This window comes from Vanellus vanellus (assembly GCF_965231255.1).
Source record: "Vanellus vanellus genome assembly, chromosome: 3".
In the NCBI taxonomy this organism is placed as follows: domain Eukaryota; kingdom Metazoa; phylum Chordata; class Aves; order Charadriiformes; family Charadriidae; genus Vanellus; species Vanellus vanellus.
In genome coordinates this window covers 43,046,062-43,067,484 of record NC_138907.1, presented here as the reverse complement: position 1 = coordinate 43,067,484, position 21,423 = coordinate 43,046,062, and the positions used below count along the sequence as shown (strand labels likewise).

Here is a 21,423-nt window from a genome sequence, read left to right as displayed (position 1 = left end):
GGCCTTTAAAAAGTAAACATGTAAATCACCAGAGGTACTGTGTAGTCTGTCAAAGCAGCATATGCTTAAGCAGCCTATAAACTATTAAATAATCATAATATTTCTCTTTCCAAGGTTAGTAGTTTATTCATTTAAACAATTTTAGAACAATTGCAGAGTAATTAAAGTACATTGCTTTAACTTTTTTTTTTTTCTTTTTCCCTCCAGGAACTTGAAGTCCTGAAATTATAAATGAACATTGAAGTCCTGAAATTATAAATGATTTGGTGACAAGCTGAGCTTGCAATGCAGGCAATAAAAACTGTGGAAAAAGAAGTGACTTTTATAAAGGAAATACTTTTCACAGAATCCTTCCTAAAGAAACAAGAGTGCAGCAGAAGCCCAGAGAGCAGGCAGCTCCGTGAGCAGCAGCCATTGGAAGGAGCTGTCTGCAGCTCTCAGTGCTGTACTGAGCATGTCCCAGCGGAGCCCAGCGCAAGCAGCACATTATGCAAAAAGGCAGCTCTAGCAGATGGGAGAGAGGCACAGCAAGCATTTGCTTCACTTGCATCACCACCGCTTGAAAACAAATCTGCATCGCTAGAGGGGATCTCGCCGGCAGGCCAAAGGAATGAAATCCGGGAGCATGGCTTGATTGCTGAAGGTGTTGCACTGCGAAAAATCATGGGGAATCAAGATGGGAAGCTAAAGAAAAATACAGCTGATGTGCATGAAGGAGAGGATGCCTCTGGGCCCAGGGATACGGACGGCACAAAGAAGGTATCGGGAAGCAGAAGGGGACTGGGGAAGCATGCAAAAGGAAGTGAATCCGGTAAGAAGAAGGGTAAGTCGGACTCGAGGGCCTCGGTGTTTTCAAATCTGAGGATCAGAAAAAATCTGTCCAAGGCTAAAGATGGGAATAGTAGTTCACGGGAGGATGTTTTGGAAAGCCAGGCCTTGCCGGCTGGAGAGCTGGACAGCACTCATTCAATTGTAACCAAAACTCCAGATATAAGCATCTCTGCGGATGAAGGGGGTCTCTCAGACACAGATGTGGAACATTTTGAAATCAGAAATGAAACTGTCCCAGCTGCTGTGGAGACACAGGATGGACAAAGGACCAGCTCTGGCTCTGATACGGATATATACAGTTTCCATTCAGCTACAGAACAAGAGGATTTGCTTTCTGATATCCAGCAAGCTATTAGACTGCAGCAGCAGCAGCAGGGGGCAATTAACATTGGAACTGAGGACCTTGTCACCAAAACAATGGGCCGACACATGGCTAATTCGCAAGCAGCCCCCTTAGATTTTGAACGGTTTCTTTCAGTAACTACCACTGACAAAGAGAGAAGCCCAGACACTGAGGGGGCTTTTCCAGCGATATCTGAAATTGCAGAAAAGATTCCCATCTCCTGTGCAACTGAACGTGAACCGAAAGAAGCAGTAAATGGCACAGGCTCTCCTGGTAACGGCTTATCTGAAACACAAGAACGTAAGCTATTGATTGAGGAACAGGAACAGCTCACTGCTGGAGTGGACGCTGTAGCTAGTGAACTAAAAGATGATTTAAATAGAGCTGTGGTAGAAAACGGGTTTCACACGCGCAGCTCCACACCACCTTTTCCAACCTCAGTGGCAGATGCTGAGACTAAAATTGCTGAAGTGCAGGCTGTTGATTTGCAGGGCTCAGTAACAGAGGATGGTATTTCAGATGCAGGCCGTGATCATGCTGCTGGGACTCAGGAAGGGAAACGCACTCTGTCAGCCAGTCAAGAGGACCTGCATAATGGTTTATCCGCAGAAATGAAAAATGGCATTTTGTCCTCCGAGGGGACAGCAGGAAGTCCGATGCTTGGTTCCCGATGCTTTAAGCCCTATCTAATTAATCCTTGCTACATCAAAACCACAACTAGACAACTGAGTTCTCCCAACCATTCACCGTCTCCCTCCCCATCCCAGAGCCCACTTTTTACAAGGAGGCAGGAGTCCTTCCACAAAAAAGAAAAAGTCCCAATCAAGAAGCAGAGGTCTGCTAGTTTGGCAGGTTTATTTAGTCGTTCAGCAGACTGGACAGAAGAGGTATCTAATCACAAATGCGAGATAACACAGAAGGTGGGCTCTGCAGGCTACTTGGAGCACAAGGGGTTTAGAGAGAAATTTCAAACGGAAAGAGTGCCTTCGACTCATTCAAGGAAGTCCTCAGGGGTGCAGGCTTCTACAGAAACATTTCCCAATGTCTTTTCAGGTGAGTGACATGTATTAAGGTTTTTTCCAGTCAGCCTTTGAAAATATATTTAAAATACTTGAATTCAGTCCTTTGCATGTACTGTTGTCTTTACTTCTGCTGGCAGTTTTAAAATCGAAGGCCTGATCTTACAAACACAGTCACATTTCATTAATGAGCATAGCCTCTCTATTCAGTGTCAGCCTGGCTGTACTGCCAGTAAAGGAAGTGCATAACTCTTTGAAGTTTTTCTTTCTGCTTTTCTCCTTTGTCTAAATCCTGTAGGAAAAGGCTGGATGCCTGAAATTAGAATTGTTGAAAAATGCTAAGAGCTGCACTGTTGTAGGCAGACCAGCTCTCTGCATAAATAGATCTTTCAGATGCGAAGCTTTCTGTAACTGTGATCCTCTTTGGGGTTTTCTGATACTAGGCACTGTTCTGATGTACTGTAAATATTTGAGAGCTGCACCTGGTGTTAGACCAAGGCAGCGATGAGGATTGGCTTAGTACAAAAAGGAAAAAGCCATGCAAGCACAGATCGACAGCACTACAGAAAGGAACCAATTTCCCCTTCAGAAAGGGGAAAGAGGAGGAGAAGAAAATGGTAATGACTTGAAAAGGCAGCATAAAATGGGGTAGAGAAAGGAAACTGTGGGTAGTACAACTTGGTAGCTCTGGCAGGCTGCTGCTCGGGCTGCATAAGGTGACTCATTCAGGAAAGCATTCTTTTACCTTGCCTGTTAGGCAGCTTGTATCTTCTAATAAAGGCATAGGAATAGAGCGTTTACAAGTGAAACTGTGTGAATAGATGGTTGTATTTTCCTGCATGCTGAGTTTTTTTTTCCACTATCTGAATTTTCTGTATAAAGCTAATCTGTTCACAAATAAAGAAGGCCTCTGCCACCTAGGAGGTATGTATACACAGGAAACTCAGCAACATATTCCATTTATTTTTCACTTAAGAAAACTGTAGAACTAAGAGATTACAGAGAACGTGCCCTATGAGCATCCATTACAAGATTAAAACTGTTGAATCTATAATCAAGTTTGTTTTGAATGGAAGTCTGTTCTAGATGCTTGAGCACTGTAACCACATATGTACTGGAACTATTTGCAAAAAATGCAGTGAGATTTTTTTTTTTTTTTTGCTTCTCTGAAAACTAAACAAATAGTATGATTTATGAAGGGAGCAATGACATGAAAAATCACACGTAAGAAAACAGTTAAGCCATCAACAACTGTTTTGCATAAAAAAACTATCTTGTTTTATACTGTAGACTTTAAAAATTATATGACTTATAATTATTTGCATTCATAGTTGCTTTCTTTGCGCATATTCTGCTGTGCTTGACATCATAGTAGTACTGGTGGATGAACCTGTCTGGAAACAGAAGTTAAAATTAGTGCCTTTTTTGCACAGCAGCTAATTCCAGGAGTTTGAAATACTCAGGTAAAGCCTTAACATTATTTTCCTGATTCAAATCACAAGAATACTTTCATTCTTCAGTAGTCTTGAACAGAAATCCCCAGTTTCAGTCTTGAAAATTAGCATTCAAGTTTTTAACACAAAAAAGCCAGCCCTTGTGAAGTGAACTGAATCTTATTTTGTTTTAAATCCCTTCCACCTGTTTTCTTAGCTTTAGTTTCAGACATCCCTATCTAAATTTTACAACTTGAGGCGATCACTGCTTTCAGGTTTATAGCATGTAAAAAGCACACTTTTTTTTTTTTCTGTCAACATTTGACAGCTTATAAACAACTCGGAGAGCAAAGCTTTAAATTGCATCATCAGCAATTAGACTTTCTTCTTTATGGTAGCAATAAATTTTATTTGGCAAAATTCAGGAACATGGAATTACTTTTTAGAGACCTTTTTTCAGGAAACATTTCAGGAAACATTTCCTCATAAGGTTTTGATTGACTATTAATAATTTTTGGTTTATTCTGTTTTCCCACCAACACTTTAGAGTGTTGCGAAGGGACCAATGACCAATGCAACAGTAGTTCTGTCTCTTATGGAAATTACAGTGACCCTCATTTGCATGTACATACCAGCTGTCTTTATAGGCAGTGGACAATTATACCTTTCAGTTCATGCAATAAAGCTTGAAATGAGGGAACTGGAAATGACGTGATAACACTTCATCTCCTTTTGATCGTTTTGATCATTCTTCTTATTTTTAAAAGTATCTTTACAAACTGAAAATTATCAAGAATATAAAAAAAAAAAACTAGTGTACTTTAAAAAGGCAAATTAAACTTAACATTATTCCCACAGATTGGCTGTCATTGCTGTAAGAGAAAAGTCTCTTTATTTAAACCAGTCTTCACAACAACAAACACAGAAATAATTTCCTTGTAATTTGAATACTGCTTTTGAAAAATGTTGTTATTTTAACTGCATGCATGAGATGCGTCATTCAGGGATTACCATCAGTCTTTTAGAAATACCATTCTTTATAGTGCCTCATTTCTATCTTTAAAAAAAAAATCAGCTTCTTGCCTGGAGCGTTAAATCCCATCTTGCTGTGCAGTGACTGCAGTGTTGTTCTGCATTTCTAACTAGAATCGAGTAAAATATTCCACAACGCTTTAGTCATCGATTTTAATGACAGGTTCTATGCAGATGACTGGCCTACTTTTACACTATATTGTGGTTTGGCTGTGTGCCACTTGGTTTTCACAGGGATCCATATGAACTCTTCTAAGGCTGTTTTAATGTGAAATGTAGATGGAAACCAACAACTGGAATGGTGGGGACTTTGCATATTTTAATTTTGCTTCATATAAAAAAATAAGTGTGGTATTTCAAATTTGATGCATTGGCTAAGCATGTGGTGTGGACAAATATATGGGCATGTTGTAATTCAGGCATTGGATCTATTTCTTTTATGATGAGGACAGCTGTATTTGAAATTGCAGTGACAGTAATTACAAGTTCTACATTACCTGATGCACAGTGGACCCATGGCTTTTATGCTGGGATCCCAGGAGGACCAGAGCTGAACCAGAATGAATAGGGTTGGTGCTCTCACTTTGGTGTGTGGCAATGAATGATTTGCGCTAACATTAAGAGACTATCTTGGTGGGAAAATGAAATTGATGTTTCTAAACATTAACATAACTGAAACAGAAGAGCTAATAGATTGATTTAATTAAAAGGAGTTTATCCTCGCATTAATTTGAGGTTCAGTGATTGTAGAGGAGCTAGTAAGGGTGTCTGTTACATAAACTGAATACAAGAGTCCCGTCAGCTGCCCCAGATGGTCATTAAACTCAACCCAGACAAACCCGTGCCCTTTCTAATCTCTGTTGGCTGGCTGTAACACACTTGCTGCATGAATCTCTTTCAAACAAATAATTTATCTTTAAATTTCTCATCAGAGATTTATACTTGTGCTGTTATAGCTGTAAACATGAGACAAACAAACAAGAAGTCCTGGTTACCATAAAACAAAACCTGAAGTCAGTCCCGTGCTTGTGCGCTTACGGCCGCTTTCTGATTTCCAGAGTGCCGGCCTGCTTCCCACAAAGGCCACTTTATCTCACTGCGCTCATGTCATCTGCATCCACTTGCCGTTCCAGTGCAGTGTCTGCAGGCATATACAAAGGTCTTAGTATAGATAAGTGTGTGAAAACTTGAAAAAACAGGATGAAAGTTTGTTTCTGGGACATAAAGTAGATGTGTTTTAGATACTTTTTCAAGTGTTTTTTTTTTTTTTCATTCTGATTCATGTGATGATGCACACAATATGGATTTGTATCTATTGGCATCCTGAGGAGACTATTTATTTTGCAGCTGTTATTTAAGACTACTCATGGTTTACTGTTTCACTGAGGATTTTTGTTAGCAGTAACACAAATGTTTCTTTTATCAGCTGGTGGGGCAGCGCAGCCTCCTCTAAGGGAGGTGTCCAGTGCAACCCTTCATGTGATATGGGATCACGCACTACGCTGAGCATTGTTAGTGAACGTTTGAAGGCAAAGATCGTCGTCTTTTTGCTTAGTAGACCCAAACCTAGGGGGAAAGGGAAGAAGTGCTGCAACACTGCCCTCCAACTACAGTAAAATGTGTTTGAAAATGGGCTGCAATATGTTATTGAAAGACTGCTGAGTGCTGATAAGTTGCTTTCCTCTTACTGCGCCAGCACTGCAATATGGGAATCGGAGCAACATGAGTAATGTCACTGGAATGCAGTGCTGCCACAGGCTTGTTTTGATGGGGTCTCATGATTAATGCATCGATCTTTATCTAGAACGTCATTTGGAGTAACAAGTTATGGTCATGGGGCTGAGTGGCTGTATCTGTTCTTACTGGGCTGCTACTCTGTTCTGAGGTCTGACTGGCAGCCTAACTTGTGTCTGGCGTAGAAATGTGTTGTCTTGGATGCCTGCTGGTCTCTTTTGGGGTGCAAAGGGTGAAAGGAAAAATGACAGTTTATAGCTGGAGGTTCACGCATCTCTGCTTGGATCTGAGATGTAGTACCAGTATAATATCCATCACACATGGGATATGGCTAGAACTGGTCATTAAAGGACATTGTGTGCATCAGTGATTTCATTTCAGTGAAAAAAAGCAGTGGATTATTCCAGTGGGAATAGTTATAGGGAATTTAAATTTGAATATATTTCTTGGATGTAATTGTGCTTTATTATTTTTAAAAATATTTTTAAAAATATTTAATAGCTTGGGAGGTAGTTTGTCTGTTCGTGTTTTGCCTTTTTTTTTTTTTTAAACTGTGCGTAAACCTCTTCTTTGCAGAAAAAACTTTATTCCTTGAAGCAGGCCACACCTTTTTCTCCATGCTGCAGTGTCTAAAGAAAAATAAACTTGGAATTGAAAAGCATCTCTAGGAGTATTTTAGGCTGCCTGTATATGAGGGATCAAGTTCTAATGTGAATCATGGTGATTGATAGAAAATGAAAAAATACTGATTAGCCAAGGCATTTTCTTTGTACTGTAATTTAACCAAGCTCAGGATATAGCCAAGTGTATTCCTTATAAACTGCTCCTGCCAAAATTTGAACTTACATAAGGAGTAGTGGTGATGAAGCATATATGTGTAGGTGTTTCTGTGACTGGGGCTTTGATTATTTTTAGGTACATTTAAAAGCATCATTCTGTCGCAGCTAGGTGGCATAAAACGGTTTTTGGAAACTTACTTTTATGCATACAATTTATCTTTTGGGGGGATGAGGTGACTTGATACAAGGGGAACAGGGCAGAAACAGTGAGAAGCTGTGAAAGGAAGTGATGAAAGGATGTGAGGACTTCACATTGTGTCACCTCATTCCTGCTTCCTCATATGATAATACAAGGCCAGTTGCATTTCATTAAGTGCTTCAGAAAAGGTGGCAAGTGGCTTCAGGAGCTGTACACTCATTTCTTTTAAGCAGCAACAACTTCCCGCATTCCTACATCACAGTTCATGTAAAGGAATTTGGGGACAGCGAGATGGTCTGTGTTACCTTGACTACAAAATGACAATTCCTCATTTTATTTCCATATTGCTGCTGTTCAGAGTGAGTTTCCTTCACATCGATGGAAATAGCTAGGTTTTCTGACCATGAATAGGAAGTGGATTATGTTTTCTGATGCAAAATCTTGCTTTATTCTCAGATAAATACATAACATGACTTCTTTCACCTGTAGATGCATAGATGATAGAACCCATTAAGTCAGTTAGCAGTTTTGTAACAGTAAGAAGCAGTGATCATGAGATTGTGTGCATGTGTGTGTAAACAATGTCACAGTTGTAAAAGTAAATCCCAATATATACAAAATTAAATGGAAATATATACATACAGAAGAAGTACAAAAATGCTTGAGAATTTAATCTTTTTGGTGCCCTGACATATGCAACTAAATAGTGGCAGGTAAGCCTAGGCACAAATGGAATTTATCACTGAGATGTTCTTATTTGTCAGTAAAAGTATGAAGTGTTTCGTCTCGGGATCTGTATGAAGTTTATCAGGCACGCCAGAGCTCTGAACCTGGGGTGAATTTGAATTGGGAGGAAGCATAGATTAACTTTACTGTGGGAGTAATTACAGGAGGCAGCTTTCATCCTAGAGTTTATTTGATGCTGAGATCAGGCTTAGATGTCCCGTGAACATGCGTAATAGGTAGCATGTAACAGGGGAAAAGTAATTCTTATTATTTCCTCTTCCTTGCACTGATAAAGAAAAAATCACTTTACAAAAGAAGTCAATGCTTCAGTAACAGTATAATTAACTATATTAACATCTGCTAACAGTCATGGAAGAAAAGGTGGTTTTCATTAAAAAAAACAAAACAAAACAAAAACAAACCCAAAACAAACCCAAACCATTGCCTTCATAATAGAGGGTGTGTATCTAAACACTATTTTGTCATGCAAAGAGTCAAGACAATAGTTGAAATATTTGATTACATCAATGAAACAACATGAAGGTCCCGTTAGACCAATGGAGACGTGCTTAGGTTTTATTCAGATGAAATCTAGGAGACCATATCTGCACAAATATATAGACATGCGTGTATATATCTTTCTGTTTCATGAAATGTAGTTCTAATGTTCTGCTTTTCCCCTTTCTTCATCTTACCCATTTCTGTTTACGGTTACAAAGAAGAAAAGCTTTTGTACATTGTAATGAATATTAAAAAATCAGCAGTTATTGAAGTTGGAGGAGATGGTCAGGGCTTGGGTGCGCAGGTTCTGGAGAGGAAAGAAAACTAAGGCATGCTGGGACTCTAATGAGTAGGTTGAAAGAAATTTGTTATTTGTGTCCCACTTCAGAGGCTTGCTAGTTCAGTTCAGTTATGGTTTGTGACCTGTAGCTGCTTGAACAAATACTTGGATTTACTTCTAGGTAGAGATTAGCCAGACTGCATTAAATGTCAAATGAAATCTAGAACCCTTGGAGAATAAAGAAGTGTTACAAAATTGGGTTGTAAAGAACAGTGTGTATCAGTTTGGACTGACGAAAGACGCTGTTAGTAATAGCTGCCCAAAAAGACATCAGAGGAACTTCTTACTTTAAAGAGCTAGACAAAAAGAATTGTGGCTTTCCAGCAGTCTGTGAGAACCTGGCACAGAATGCTGCCTTCACATCACAAATCACCACAGAAACTAAAAGGGTAAAGATGAGCAGAATTAAATACTTGCTGAGAGGAACCTAGGCACCTAGAAAACACAATATAAAAGTTGCCGAAGATGCATATGGTGCCTTAAAAACTCAGTAGACAGACACATATAGATTCTCTTTTAGCATAACCCTCTCTAATTAGGAAAGCTTCTGTAAATACTTTGTTGTCTGCAATAATATTGCATTAGAACCTGAAGAGAAATCAAGGTGAAAGGAGACATGCCATATAACGTTGTGGGAGGGTGCATCTTGTTTATGTTTTTAGAAAGGCATTTTGTACTGTGTACCCCTGTTGTATCATAGTTGGGGAATTGTTTGGTATTTAAAAAATGCAGCTTTTTAAAGGTATCTAGTGACATATAAGATACATATAAAATATATCTAGTGGAGGGTAGGGATAAAAGCATATTTTAGTACTTTGTCTCAGCTTATCCTGTTATACATATGTCATATATCAGAAAATTCAGCGTGGGGGAAAGGTGTAAAATCTTAGTCACTGCAGAAGCAAAATTTCAAGGAGCTTATTGCTCAAGTTGAGGAAACAGAATGCTTAAGAGACTTGCTAATGTGCAAGAATTCTGAAAGCACTATCACAGGACGTCACAAATATTTTAAAGTGTTTTGAAGCTCTGGTGATAGCAAAGTTAGAATACCTGTTTTTTAGAAAAAGTATTATATTGTTGTTGTTGCAAACAATCCAGGCAATTTTAGTCGTCTTATTTTGACTGCAGCAACAAGCAAGGTTTTGGTATGAATCTTGAAGGAGGAAATAATGATAAGTTATTTGGTGTATGATGAAAGGGTAAAGAAAATGGAAAAAAATGCAGCATGATTTTAGCAAAGATCAATAAGACTACATTGATAGCTTTTTATATACAGCTGCTTTCTAGGCAAAGCAAAAGTGGTAGGAAAGAACTCATCTGGGTTTCCAAAGAAAATGGCAACACTGCAAATCACTTACTGGAAGAAGAAAATGACTGGTGGCTTTGATAAGGAACATTGTCGTGTTACTTCTCTTCCACCAAAAAGGTCTACTTCGACCTAGTGTTGTAATAGACTTGGTCAGGCTGTGGAAGTTTATTGCATGACTAATGCAAGAGCAGAGCTGGGTCCTGACCTTTGTCCTGACATTAGTGTTTGTAGGACTCGACCTTTTATCACCAAGTGAAATTTTCAGTAAACTTTAGTCTTTCTGTATTATAATACAAATTTCAAAATTATGAACTAGGCTGGCATCACGAGTTCATTCATCAGGACCAAGGTTTGCATTAAGCAGTTTTTGACCTGACTGCTTCAGCTTTTTCCAGCACGATTTGTGCAAGTATGGCATATGGTTAACTAATCTGTTAACAGACTGTTGAGGGTATGCTGAAATTGGTGGTGTTGCCATGTCTCATAGCCTGCACGAGTGGAGCAAGCTGTTTTAGAATACAGCTGCTTGGTTCAATCATGGGACACTATGGATAAAGAGTGAGATGGGGTTTTTTTTTGAAAACTGTTTGTAACATCCTTTCTGGGGTGGCTTTTTACTTCATTAAATCTAGGATTTTTCCTTGTCATCTTTATTTTTTGGGAATCCCATTTTCAAATTTTTGCCAGACCTCTTGCTTTGTGGTTTTTCCATGTTTTATGTAACCAGGCTGTGAGAAAACTGTCATGTGGTTTTAGGAAAGTATCTGTCAATGAAAATTCAATCCCTTTGGAAAAAAAAAAAAAAAAAAAAAAAAAGAAATCACAAAAAAGGCAACCCCACTTCCCCAAAACCCAGCCAAAACAACCTCACAGGATGAGAGATCTGGAACGGTTTCCTAATCTAAATCAGCAGAAGATTAGAAACTCTGCAATGAAAAAGAACAATAAATGAAGTCTCTAATCCTGGAATATTGGGCATAATCTTCCAGGTCAGGCTTCAGGCAAACAAGAGACTAAATTAATTATTTTTTTAGTCCAAATGTATATTTAATATGCATTTATGCAAGACTTAGGCTTGTTATTTGAAGAGAAGAAGAGATGGCTAGAGTACTGATTTCCAGTTCTGTGTAATTCCCCAGGTTCCATGTGTACCTTTGAAAACCTCTTCTTTCTCAGCAGTCACGTGTTGCATATTATATTTAGGCTGACTGGTACAGGTTAGCTGAAAAACTTGAAATTTGAAAAGATTATGAAATGAAAGGAAATATTACAGAAATGTAACACTTTTGATCCTTGAAATATTAATTTTATATGTGGAACAGCAGTCGCTCAGTGCTTTGTATATTTGAGACCTAGGAAAGTACATTAAACAGTAGAAAGGTGAAAATGAAGTGTGATTCGTTTGCCCCCAGGAAGTGGTTCAGCAAGCTTTTGCTGTGGAGTTTGTGGGAATATGATGAATGAATAAAACTTGTACTGTAAAATATTTAAGAAATGGCCTGTAGTTGCAATTACTAGCTCATCTACAAGTAAGCATATATGGAAGCCTTCGCTGTATTTCTGTCTCTCATGTTTGTCCTCTTCTGATATTCTGGGGAATGTTTGGTGCTGCACAGTTTAGGTGCTTTGCCAGATGATTCAGGCCTGACTTAGCTGTGACCTTGATGGTAGTATATGTAGAAAAGGAGACAAGAAAAAATTTGGCACGAAGGAATGTTTTAGGGATATATGTGGCAGCAGATATCTCAATTATAGTATTTCCTAACTTTTGAATGCTGTAGAAATCAGCTTTTCTTTTTCCCCATTTTCTGCTCTTTTTTTTTTTTTAATTCATATTACTATGTTCACAGTTGTAATCCTTTGTGAATTGAAAAACCCTATGAAGACTACAATTGTCTCTTTATATTTTGCAAGACTATTAGAAAATATATTCTAAATGGAAATACATCACTTTGTCCATCTCTTAGTCCTTTTCCTTTTTTTCCTGTCCTAACTCCCAAAAATAGATCATTGCCTGTAGTACTTTTGGCTTCAAAGCTTATGAAATCTCTTTGCTGTGTAAGCATTTATGATCTCATTGAAGTGGGAAGAAAAAAAAAAAAGGTAAACTGGAGAAAAGAGGAAGAGCTGATTTCAGTTTTTGAAGATGTAAGCAGTACGTGCATGAGTCACTGTTAACCCTTGACATGACTCTGAGTAGGGTGTTCAGGACTGGTATTACACTGAAGCTGTTCATTCTGCATTGGGAAAAATTAAAACTGAAGGTCTGTCTCCATTCCGTATAGGTTAAGATGTGTTGATGCAGCTTCTCTGCTAATGGTGGAAGTGTGGTGTAGCGGTCTGGTTGTTAGAGAGGATCGTGGGAGACTGGCCGAAGGGGGAGCTTTCAGAGTAGAACTCATTTTAATCATTATTCTCAACTTGTGCTCACTGACAGCTGTGCTCCTGGGCTTTTGCAAATGTAGTGTAAGGAGGATAAGAGACACATCTTTAAAGGTAAATGTGAGGTTATAACAGCACGATCCCCAGGGAAACGATATTGCAAGCTCCGCTGTAGTGCGGGGCCTCACTGCAAGCAGCTGTGGCTTTTTAGTATATCTGTGACCACTGTAGTTTTCTGCTGATCTCTCTTCCATTTGTCCCTCTCCCCCGCCTCAATAATTAAGCAAATCTAAAGCCAACAACAACATGCTTATGGTATTGCTAGTTCTTAAGGATTTTATTGCTTAACTTGGTGCTCTTTGAAAGGTTGACCTTAAGCAGACTGGACAGGAAAAGACCTGTAATGTAAATTCATTGAGTTGGGATTTCCCTGTATTTCTCTGTGGACACTACTGAATGTGGTTTCAATATTCAGTAATACCATAGGCACACCTGCGTTTCAGAAGAGGGTAGATCCTTATTTTTAGTGTCTGCTTAAGGAGACAAAGTTGCCCTGGGGTATAAGGTAAGCGTAATAGAAAGACCAAACATGCTTCCTTCTAAAATAGGCAACATCTCCCATCAAAAGTGACTCATAGTCCAGGTCATGACTAACAAGGTGGTTCAGATTATCAGTACTGATGGGCAAGGTCTGTAGCAGTTGGGGCCATATGGAAGGAGGCATAATGAATGCACGCAGACACCTGTACAGGCCAAAGGGAGTGGGATTATGATATTAAATTACTATATGTGTTTTATATAATATATATAATAGTTAATATTTTACAATATTTCATTATTATATGAAATAATGCTTGTAGAATGACTTTTGGTGAGGTAGGCCTCCTTTCTCCCTCCACGTTGCATTTGAGTAAATATCATTGAAGTAAGTCTGAAATTGAATATGATCATTCAAAAATACAATTACTTGCATTTTTCAAAAAGGGATATGGTATGAATGGAAACCATACTGGGACTTGTGAATTTTTATTCTGTGCTGAACATCTTACATGTTCTATTGTTGTTGCCAGAGGTGGGTTTGAAGAACAATGTTACTCAGGTCTTGGTCATAGTGATAGGATGAAGACCTATAATGTCATACAGGAGATCATAAGATCATAGTGCTTCATCTTAATGAGAATGGGAGGAAGCGGCAGATGATGTGGAGGTGGAGAACATGGAATTTGGAAGCTGAGCCAGCGGACCTAGACTGAACTATGGCAGCAGAAGTATCACAAAATATCCATAGACGGCCAGAGTACCTGATACTTCCAAACTTAATTTCATGTTCCCATTCTTTTAGTTAATTAATTGTGTAATCCTTTTTAAGAAAAGAAGAAAGAAAAGTCTTTTTATCCCTTGCTGGGATTTAATAAGTCATTCTAAGCTCCTAAAAAAATAACTTATTAGTTTATAGTCGCCTTAATTGCTGGAGGGTTTTGGCAAGATCCTCAGAATACTGATTTGATCTAAGGGTGAAACTTAACTGCAGTTTTTCTCTAATTTAAACCTTGATACGCTTCCCATCCCCCACCAAACTAATACTTAGGGGATTGGTAAGAATAGGCTCCAGGAACTTCATGACCTGGGATTTCTGGGAAGAAGAGTAGTTTAAAATATAAAAAGTTGAAACTTTTTTAACCTTTTAGGAAAAAACAAGAGTGCTGAGAGATCTTTGTTCTTTAATATTTTCATGGCATGTATGGGCGACCAAAAGAAATTGCTTAACCATTGCATTTAAAACCCTGTAACAGAAATCATGTAATAATTATGAAATCATTAATAACTTAATTATTCCAGGTCACTTTCAACCATCTTCACTTATTACCTCATATCTGTAACTTATATGAGGTGATTAATGATGTCTGAGGAAAAAGGCTGTTCTTGCATTTTATTTGTAAACCAAAGATGAAAAATTGTATCTCAAAATCTTGCAGTTGAAGTTGACTGGAATTTAGCCTGTGCAATAAATATGGCTGTGATTTGGGTTTTGCTATTTAAGATAGAATGGATTCAGGGATTAATATTGTACAGTCAATTTCATGCCTATAGACATAAAGTAATTTTAATTTGAATTCATTCCAAACTTGTGCAGTGCGGATAGATGGGGTGCTGGCAAACCATTTCTGTTTTGAAACAAAAGTATTTAAAAACCTGTATAGGTCAGTGTTAAAGAGGTATTTTGCTATACCTAAACAAAAATATAACCTCTGTCTTGCCCTGAATCAAAATCATAAATGTGATTCCTGATGAGAGGAATGAACGTCTCTTGTTTTGACATCAGTGCAGGCAGAAGTAGGGTCAGAGGGCAGTGAGGCAGGGGTGAATTTGGCACCAGCCTCCCTGGGCCACAGAGGACTTTGGAGCTGGAATGCTTCAGCTGAAGTGACAACTGGCTTTTACCTGAAAGTAGGTGAAAGAGAAATATCAGATGCCCTTAACAAGGGAGGAACTACTTCATGGTAAGCAGTGGCTTTCAAATGTTGTTCTCCCACGTAAAATAGCTTTAGCTGTATACCTCCTCACTCCCCTTTAAGGAAAATACGTATTGTCCTTTTTACAACTTTCACTGGTTTTTATGTTTGATGAGGGGCGGGTGCTTCCGACAATTGTAATGACGATTCAGTTTGACGATAAGCCGTAGTCGGCTAGCTACACAACTTCAGTGGCTTAACAGTCTGTTCTAAATATATTGCCCAGTAAGTGCTTTGAACATATAACCTATTTACTGTTGATGCAGAGATTTTTTCACAGCTGTTCGCAGTGAAGCTATTTCTGAATGCATTGAAAATTGAACCTTTTTCAGCTTGCATTTTGTAAAATGTGTTAACTGAACTGGCAAAATGTATTTCTGTAATTCAAATTTCTGTATCTTTCCTCAGGTCTCCATAGCAATTGTAAGGAACACACAAGCTGTGCTAGAGCACAGCTGTATCCAAACATTACTACCTTTGTGTTGAGAACCTGTATTTTTTGACTCAGCATGTATTTGATGCAAAAGAGAGCTTAATTGTACTAAAGTTAGTTTGAGTTAAATGACTGATTCTTTTAGGTTAAGAAGTACTAGCTAATATCATGAAATAATATTTACTACCCTATTTATTCCAAGATTGATAATACACTGGAGAGAATGCTTAAGGCCCAGATGGACAAAATGGCATAAGTAATGCCAAGTACAGTAAGAGAAATTAAGTTCGTTAATGACTTTTTACATATTCTATATTGTCTGAATGCTAAAGTGTGTTTAGGCAATAGTTAATAATCAATAAGAAACAATAGTTAATAATCATTATACAAATTCAACTGCAAGTGGATAGCAACTAAGATTCTGAACAAAGTATTTGATCTTTAACAAGACTGTTAAGAAGTGCTACAAAAATTAGCAAATGAATCGGAAATTAAGGAAAAAAGGCCTCATTTCCTGTTTTTTCACATACAGTTATTAGTCATGTAAATTATGTTAAAGCAAAAAGGGTGGAAGGGGCTATTCTGTCTCTGGATGTCTAGGAGAAGACTTTTTAAACATGACAAGACTATTTAAATGTGGAAACATCCAGACAAAAAAAAACCAACACAGATATATCAAGTCTGACATTGAAAAGCCATGGCTAACATTGAATAGTCAATATAGCCTGAAGAAATGTGTGGTTTTCTTGCATGGTCCTATTTTTTGTATGTGTGTACAGACTGCTCTTCCTCTGGTGTATTTTCTTCCTATTATTTTTTTTCTTCTGTGCATTTTGGATAAATCTAAAGCATTGACTTCCCCATTCATCCTCATAACTTGCAGTCTCTCATTTAACTGGATGATGTTCCATGTTGTTGAACTTTGCTCAGTGATATAAGGTGATAAGATGGTAATATGATGTGCTTTGTCCCAGAAATGCTACCAATTGATGCTCTGGTGTCAGCATGATGTATTCTTGTATTCTTTATTTTTCTCTAACACCTGTTTATATAGCTTAACCTCAGTATTTATAGCTAGGAGAATCCATTTGTTGCAGTAAGAGAGTAGTAGCTTGGAGGTTTTTCATAGAATCATAGAATTGCTGAGGTTGGAAGGGACCTTTAAGATCATCAAGTCCAACCATTAACCTACCCTGACAAAACCACTTCTAAACCATGTCCCTTTTTTTAAGTGCCTCCAAGGAATGGCGAATCCGCCACCTCCCTGGGCAGCCTATTCCAATGTTTAATAACCTTTTCAGTGAAAAAATGTTTCCTAATAGCCAATCTAAACCTCCCCTGACACAACTTGAACCCATTTCGTCTTGTCCTATCACTTGTCACTAGGCAGAAGAGGTCAGCCCCCACCTCTCTACAACATCCTTTTCAGGTAGTTGTAGAGAGTGATAAGGTCTCCCCTCAGTCTCCTCTTCTCCAGGCTAAACAACCCCAGTTCCCTCAGTTGTTCCTCATAAGGTTTGTCCTTCAGACCCCTCACCAGCTTTGTAGCCCTTCTCTGGACACGCTCCAACACCTCAACGTCCTACTTGTAGTGAGGGGCCATCAGTCGTCTTTTACAGCAACACTGAGCATTGGCAACTACAACCCAAAAGAAAAATTACTAAAACAAATCACAAAAACATCTGCCAGCAGATAGCTCCCTATTCGTGCTTCTCTTCCATGGGTTCAAACTGTTGCCTTTCTTCATGTAGGGGATTGCTGTACATTGCTACAACTGTGGGTAAATTGTTAAAAATTGCAGTCAGTAAGAAAGCCTGTCTTCAATTAATTAATGACATTGAAGATTTAATGACTGAACTGTATCTTTAGCTAAATAGAGGGATATGTTGAATAAGCGATTATGTTATCATCACCTTATAGGTGGTGAAGCCAAGGAACAGAAGCAAACTAATCGGCAAACATAACGAAACCTGTGTATCTTAAAAGTTTATCCCCTGGTTTATCCCCTTGAATGTACTGTATTGTGTCTAACAGAAGGCTAGGAAACTTGGTCTAGTAATTCAGATCTTTAGATGTGTAGAGGAAAATCTTAGAAATAACTTCTAACATTTTAATGTATTCTTTATTTTAGACTGTATTGCCAAGTGAAGTTAAAATAATACAGAAACTTTGGGCAAAAAGTCACTTACAGTATTTTTTTTTAATTGCATCCAGATGTTTAAAAACAAATCTTTTTAGTATATTCAATAAGCCTGGGAAATTTTGCATTTTGAATAAAATCAACACTCAAACAGAAATCTTCCATTTGTATGTAAAAAACATTATTATTATTTTTATTATTATTACTACTTTAAATGACACTAAAATGCTTTCTTAATGCACTATATTATTTCTGGAAAATATCTTTGGCTGCAGTGAGTGGGTGGAAAAGACAGACTATAGAAACCGATTTAGGTACAAATTGTATTCATGGCTAGTTTATAATAAAACATGAAGTTAACTTTATTCTGCATTTTCTCTTCCAGTAGATCTATTTCACATATTTATTTATATACTGTTAATCTGAACTTTGGCATCTTTTGAAATTTTAGACCTTAATCAAGAATTTAATGTTCTTACAATGTACTTTACTACAGCCTGTGTGTATAACTAATTTTTGTAGTCTCTTTCTGGCTAACTGCAGACAGCACAAAGGTCTTTCAAACCTCTAGCATTGTCTCCTGTAATATACTTTATAACATATGCCCTCCTTTCATGCTCTTGTGAGATAACAAAGAAAACATTTTGATCATGAAATCTGACCCTGTAAGAGGAATCAGTCTCGTTTCTTATTCTTCAAAAGTTTTACTTCTCTGAATTGCTGCTTGTGGCATCGCATTTTCGTTTGGAGCATTTTGCTGCTTTGGAGCTGTATTAAACATAATTTAAACAGAATAGTTTTCAGGGTTTTTTTTTTTGTTGTTATTCTTTTGTTGAGAGTTTATCCAAAGAAATAGAGCACAATTTCTTAAAAGCTATGATCATTTTATGATTCAAAAAACAAGGGCTTATCCCATGAGTTGGGGAGACTTGATTCTATAACTTTGTGTGAGATGCTTGGAAAAAGTTACTTCATTTCTTGGTAATATCTTGGTTTTCCCATCAGGACAATTGTGTAATATAAATAAATAGGAAAATGCTGCTACAGTAGCATCTTATGTTTTTTGTTCTTGCCCCGCAGTGCAGCCAACACAATGCATATTTTCTGAAATATTCTAATCAATCAGGATACAGATCAGTTCAAATTCTGACATAGAAATATTTTATATTAAAGACTTATTATAAGCTACTTTTCTCAAGTATTCTTTTATAATTTCATATTTTTACTTCTAATAGTTTAGATTTTCAATGCACATTGTAATTCCTAAATCTTTGTGTCCTGTAGACAGCTACAAATTCTAATTGATCTGTGACTTCACCTTGGCAGGACGAACTCTGCTGGAAAAGCTCTTCAGCCAGCAGGAAAATGCACCACAAGAAGAAGCAGAAAAACTATGTTCTCGTATTATTGCAATGGGTCTTTTGCTTCCGTTCACTGACTGCTTCAGAGAACCGTGTAATCAGAGTGCCCAGCAAAGCACACCCACGTTTGATGTAAGTACTGAAAAGGTTATCTTTTGTCTGTTTTGCCAAGCGGGGCATGATCTATCAATGGTTTATCAGTCCTGAGAGAGTTCTCTTAGTCCTTTTAATGAAAATTGCCGTTATGAGGGTGGCCAGCTATTTTTTCTGAGCTGAAGTGTGTACACCTTTGTACCCAAGTAAGCGTAAGTTTTAAAAATTTCTCCCATAACTTGATTTCTTAACTTTTTAACTCATGTCTTAGTCTGCTATACTGTTCTTTATCTGTTGTTTTCATGAAGTCTTTTTCTTTGAATCAAACCACTCTATAGGACTACCAACATTTCAATACAATAGCTGCTTCACCAAAAATATAAATTAAAGGAACAACAGAAACCAACATGTCACAAAACTTTACAGAACCCAACCGGGATGTCTGTGCTAGATAATTTTTTCCTCCTGAAAGGCTTTTGATACTAAGTAGTTAAAGATTCAGTGCAAATTTGCTGGCATTCCAGCTACAGTGTTATCTGTGCCTTTGGGCTATCGGGCCAAAGTGCTGTTATTGGTGGTGTTTGCATGCCCTTACAAAACTGTGGTGCAGGCATTGCCCAACATAATTCTCCTTCCTCTTGGATAAGGAGTTCAACATGAGGATGTCTTTCTACTGTATGATACTGTACAACCTGTGAAGTTTTACAGTGAACTTAAAAAATAATGATCCTTGCCGTTAAATTTTATCTTTGACGCTTCTTTGTACTGGTTTATGTGACTGAAGATAATCAGGGTTTTTCTCTTCACTAATTAAATTCAAAATAATGTACAAATATTAACTAATCTACTTAATATCTTACTGGTATAGTTAAGATCATCCCTATTCTACACATTAAGCTGAAGCTTGGTTAAAAATACTCAAAAAATGATTGGCATATATATGCATGAGCATGAGTCTTTTTAACTCTTTGACTCTTTCTTATCTTCCCTAAAGAATAGTTTAACAGAACTGCTGAATACGCAACTGTGTAGATCAAATTTGTCTGATGAATTCTTACAACAAACAGAGTTTCCTAGATAACCTAGGTTATCTGCAAAATAATTCCATGGTCCCTCTAACAGTATTCAACCTTTATGTTTTGTTTTGTTTTGTTTTTTTTTAAAAAAACAATGTTTAAAACATTTTCAAACTGTTTTTTGAAAATAATTGAAAAATGTAGTGTGACTAAAAAAAACTGAGGTTACTCAGACAATTTAAAATCACACACCATCTGAAAGTGTTTATGGTTAAATATACTCAAGAAAATTACTGGAAAAGACATGTGTCTTATTTTTCAGGTTGTTTAAAAGAGTCTGGCAATGTTTTCGGTTCTGCATTTACCATATATTCAGCTAATCTTTTCTTTGGAGTATTGAATACAATATTATTTTTTTAAAAAGTTTCTCCTCTACTTATAAATGGATTTTATCAAATTAGAAGCATGGAAAGAAGCAGAAGAGGCTTGTTTGTTAACTGGTATAAAATGCTTTGTCTGCATAAGAGAATTAGGCTAGTTATCTTTCATTGACCGTATCCAACAGGATGGACTTTCTGAAAAGAGACAGTAGCCTAGCCTAGTGCCATGTGAACAGTGTGTCAAAGTCAGCAATTTAAGATGTTGCTGGTTTAGCAGTGATCTTAATTTGAATTGGACTATCAATAAAACACAAATGCTCTGTTATTATTTTTCTGTATAAGTCCCATAAATAGATGATGCTCCTGTAAAACAATGTCAGAAGTAGTGTAAAGCCCTGTGTATGTGTCTGCAACTAGTAGTGCATCCTACTTCAAAGGAGCATGCATCTGTCTTGAACACTACAATCTCAACAACTGAATTGCACATGGCACAAATGTGAGAGCTGCTGCTATTGAGTTTGGGAATATGTTTCTGCTTCAGGCCTTGGTGACCACAGTGCAGGAACTCCTACCTGTTTATTCATTACATGCCCTACAAGGGTGAAAATGTTTAGAACCTGCAGTGTAAATTCTAGTGGCTGAGAACTTCAAAATTGGGCTTTTCCTAGATGCTTTTGCTTCTTAGAGCAAGTCAATAAAATATCTTACAGAAAATAAATGCTAGCAGTTATGTAGGGAAATGAAACAAGTAAGATAAGTTTTTTCACACAAATTGGTGATGCTATATGGTACTTGAAAAAGAACAGGTGAGATCTGTGACTCCTGTCCCCTCCTGCATCTGTCTCTGTGTCTGCACTTT

The 21,423-nt window shown here is 37.5% G+C and overlaps 1 protein-coding gene across 1 annotated transcript in view; it reads left to right on the top strand.

Annotated features, from left to right (window-relative positions):
* Positions 1 to 285: 285 nt before the first annotated feature.
* The window catches only part of FMN2 (formin 2), a gene marked incomplete at both ends in the record, with an annotated part of 161,854 nt that continues 140,716 nt past the window's right edge, over positions 286 to 21,423 (top strand). Inside the window, 2 exons of the mRNA XM_082481187.1 lie at positions 286 to 2,227; positions 19,041 to 19,207. Coding sequence (XP_082337313.1) covers positions 286 to 2,227; positions 19,041 to 19,207 — 2,109 coding nt within the window. The remainder of the gene's footprint in view (positions 2,228 to 19,040; positions 19,208 to 21,423) is intronic.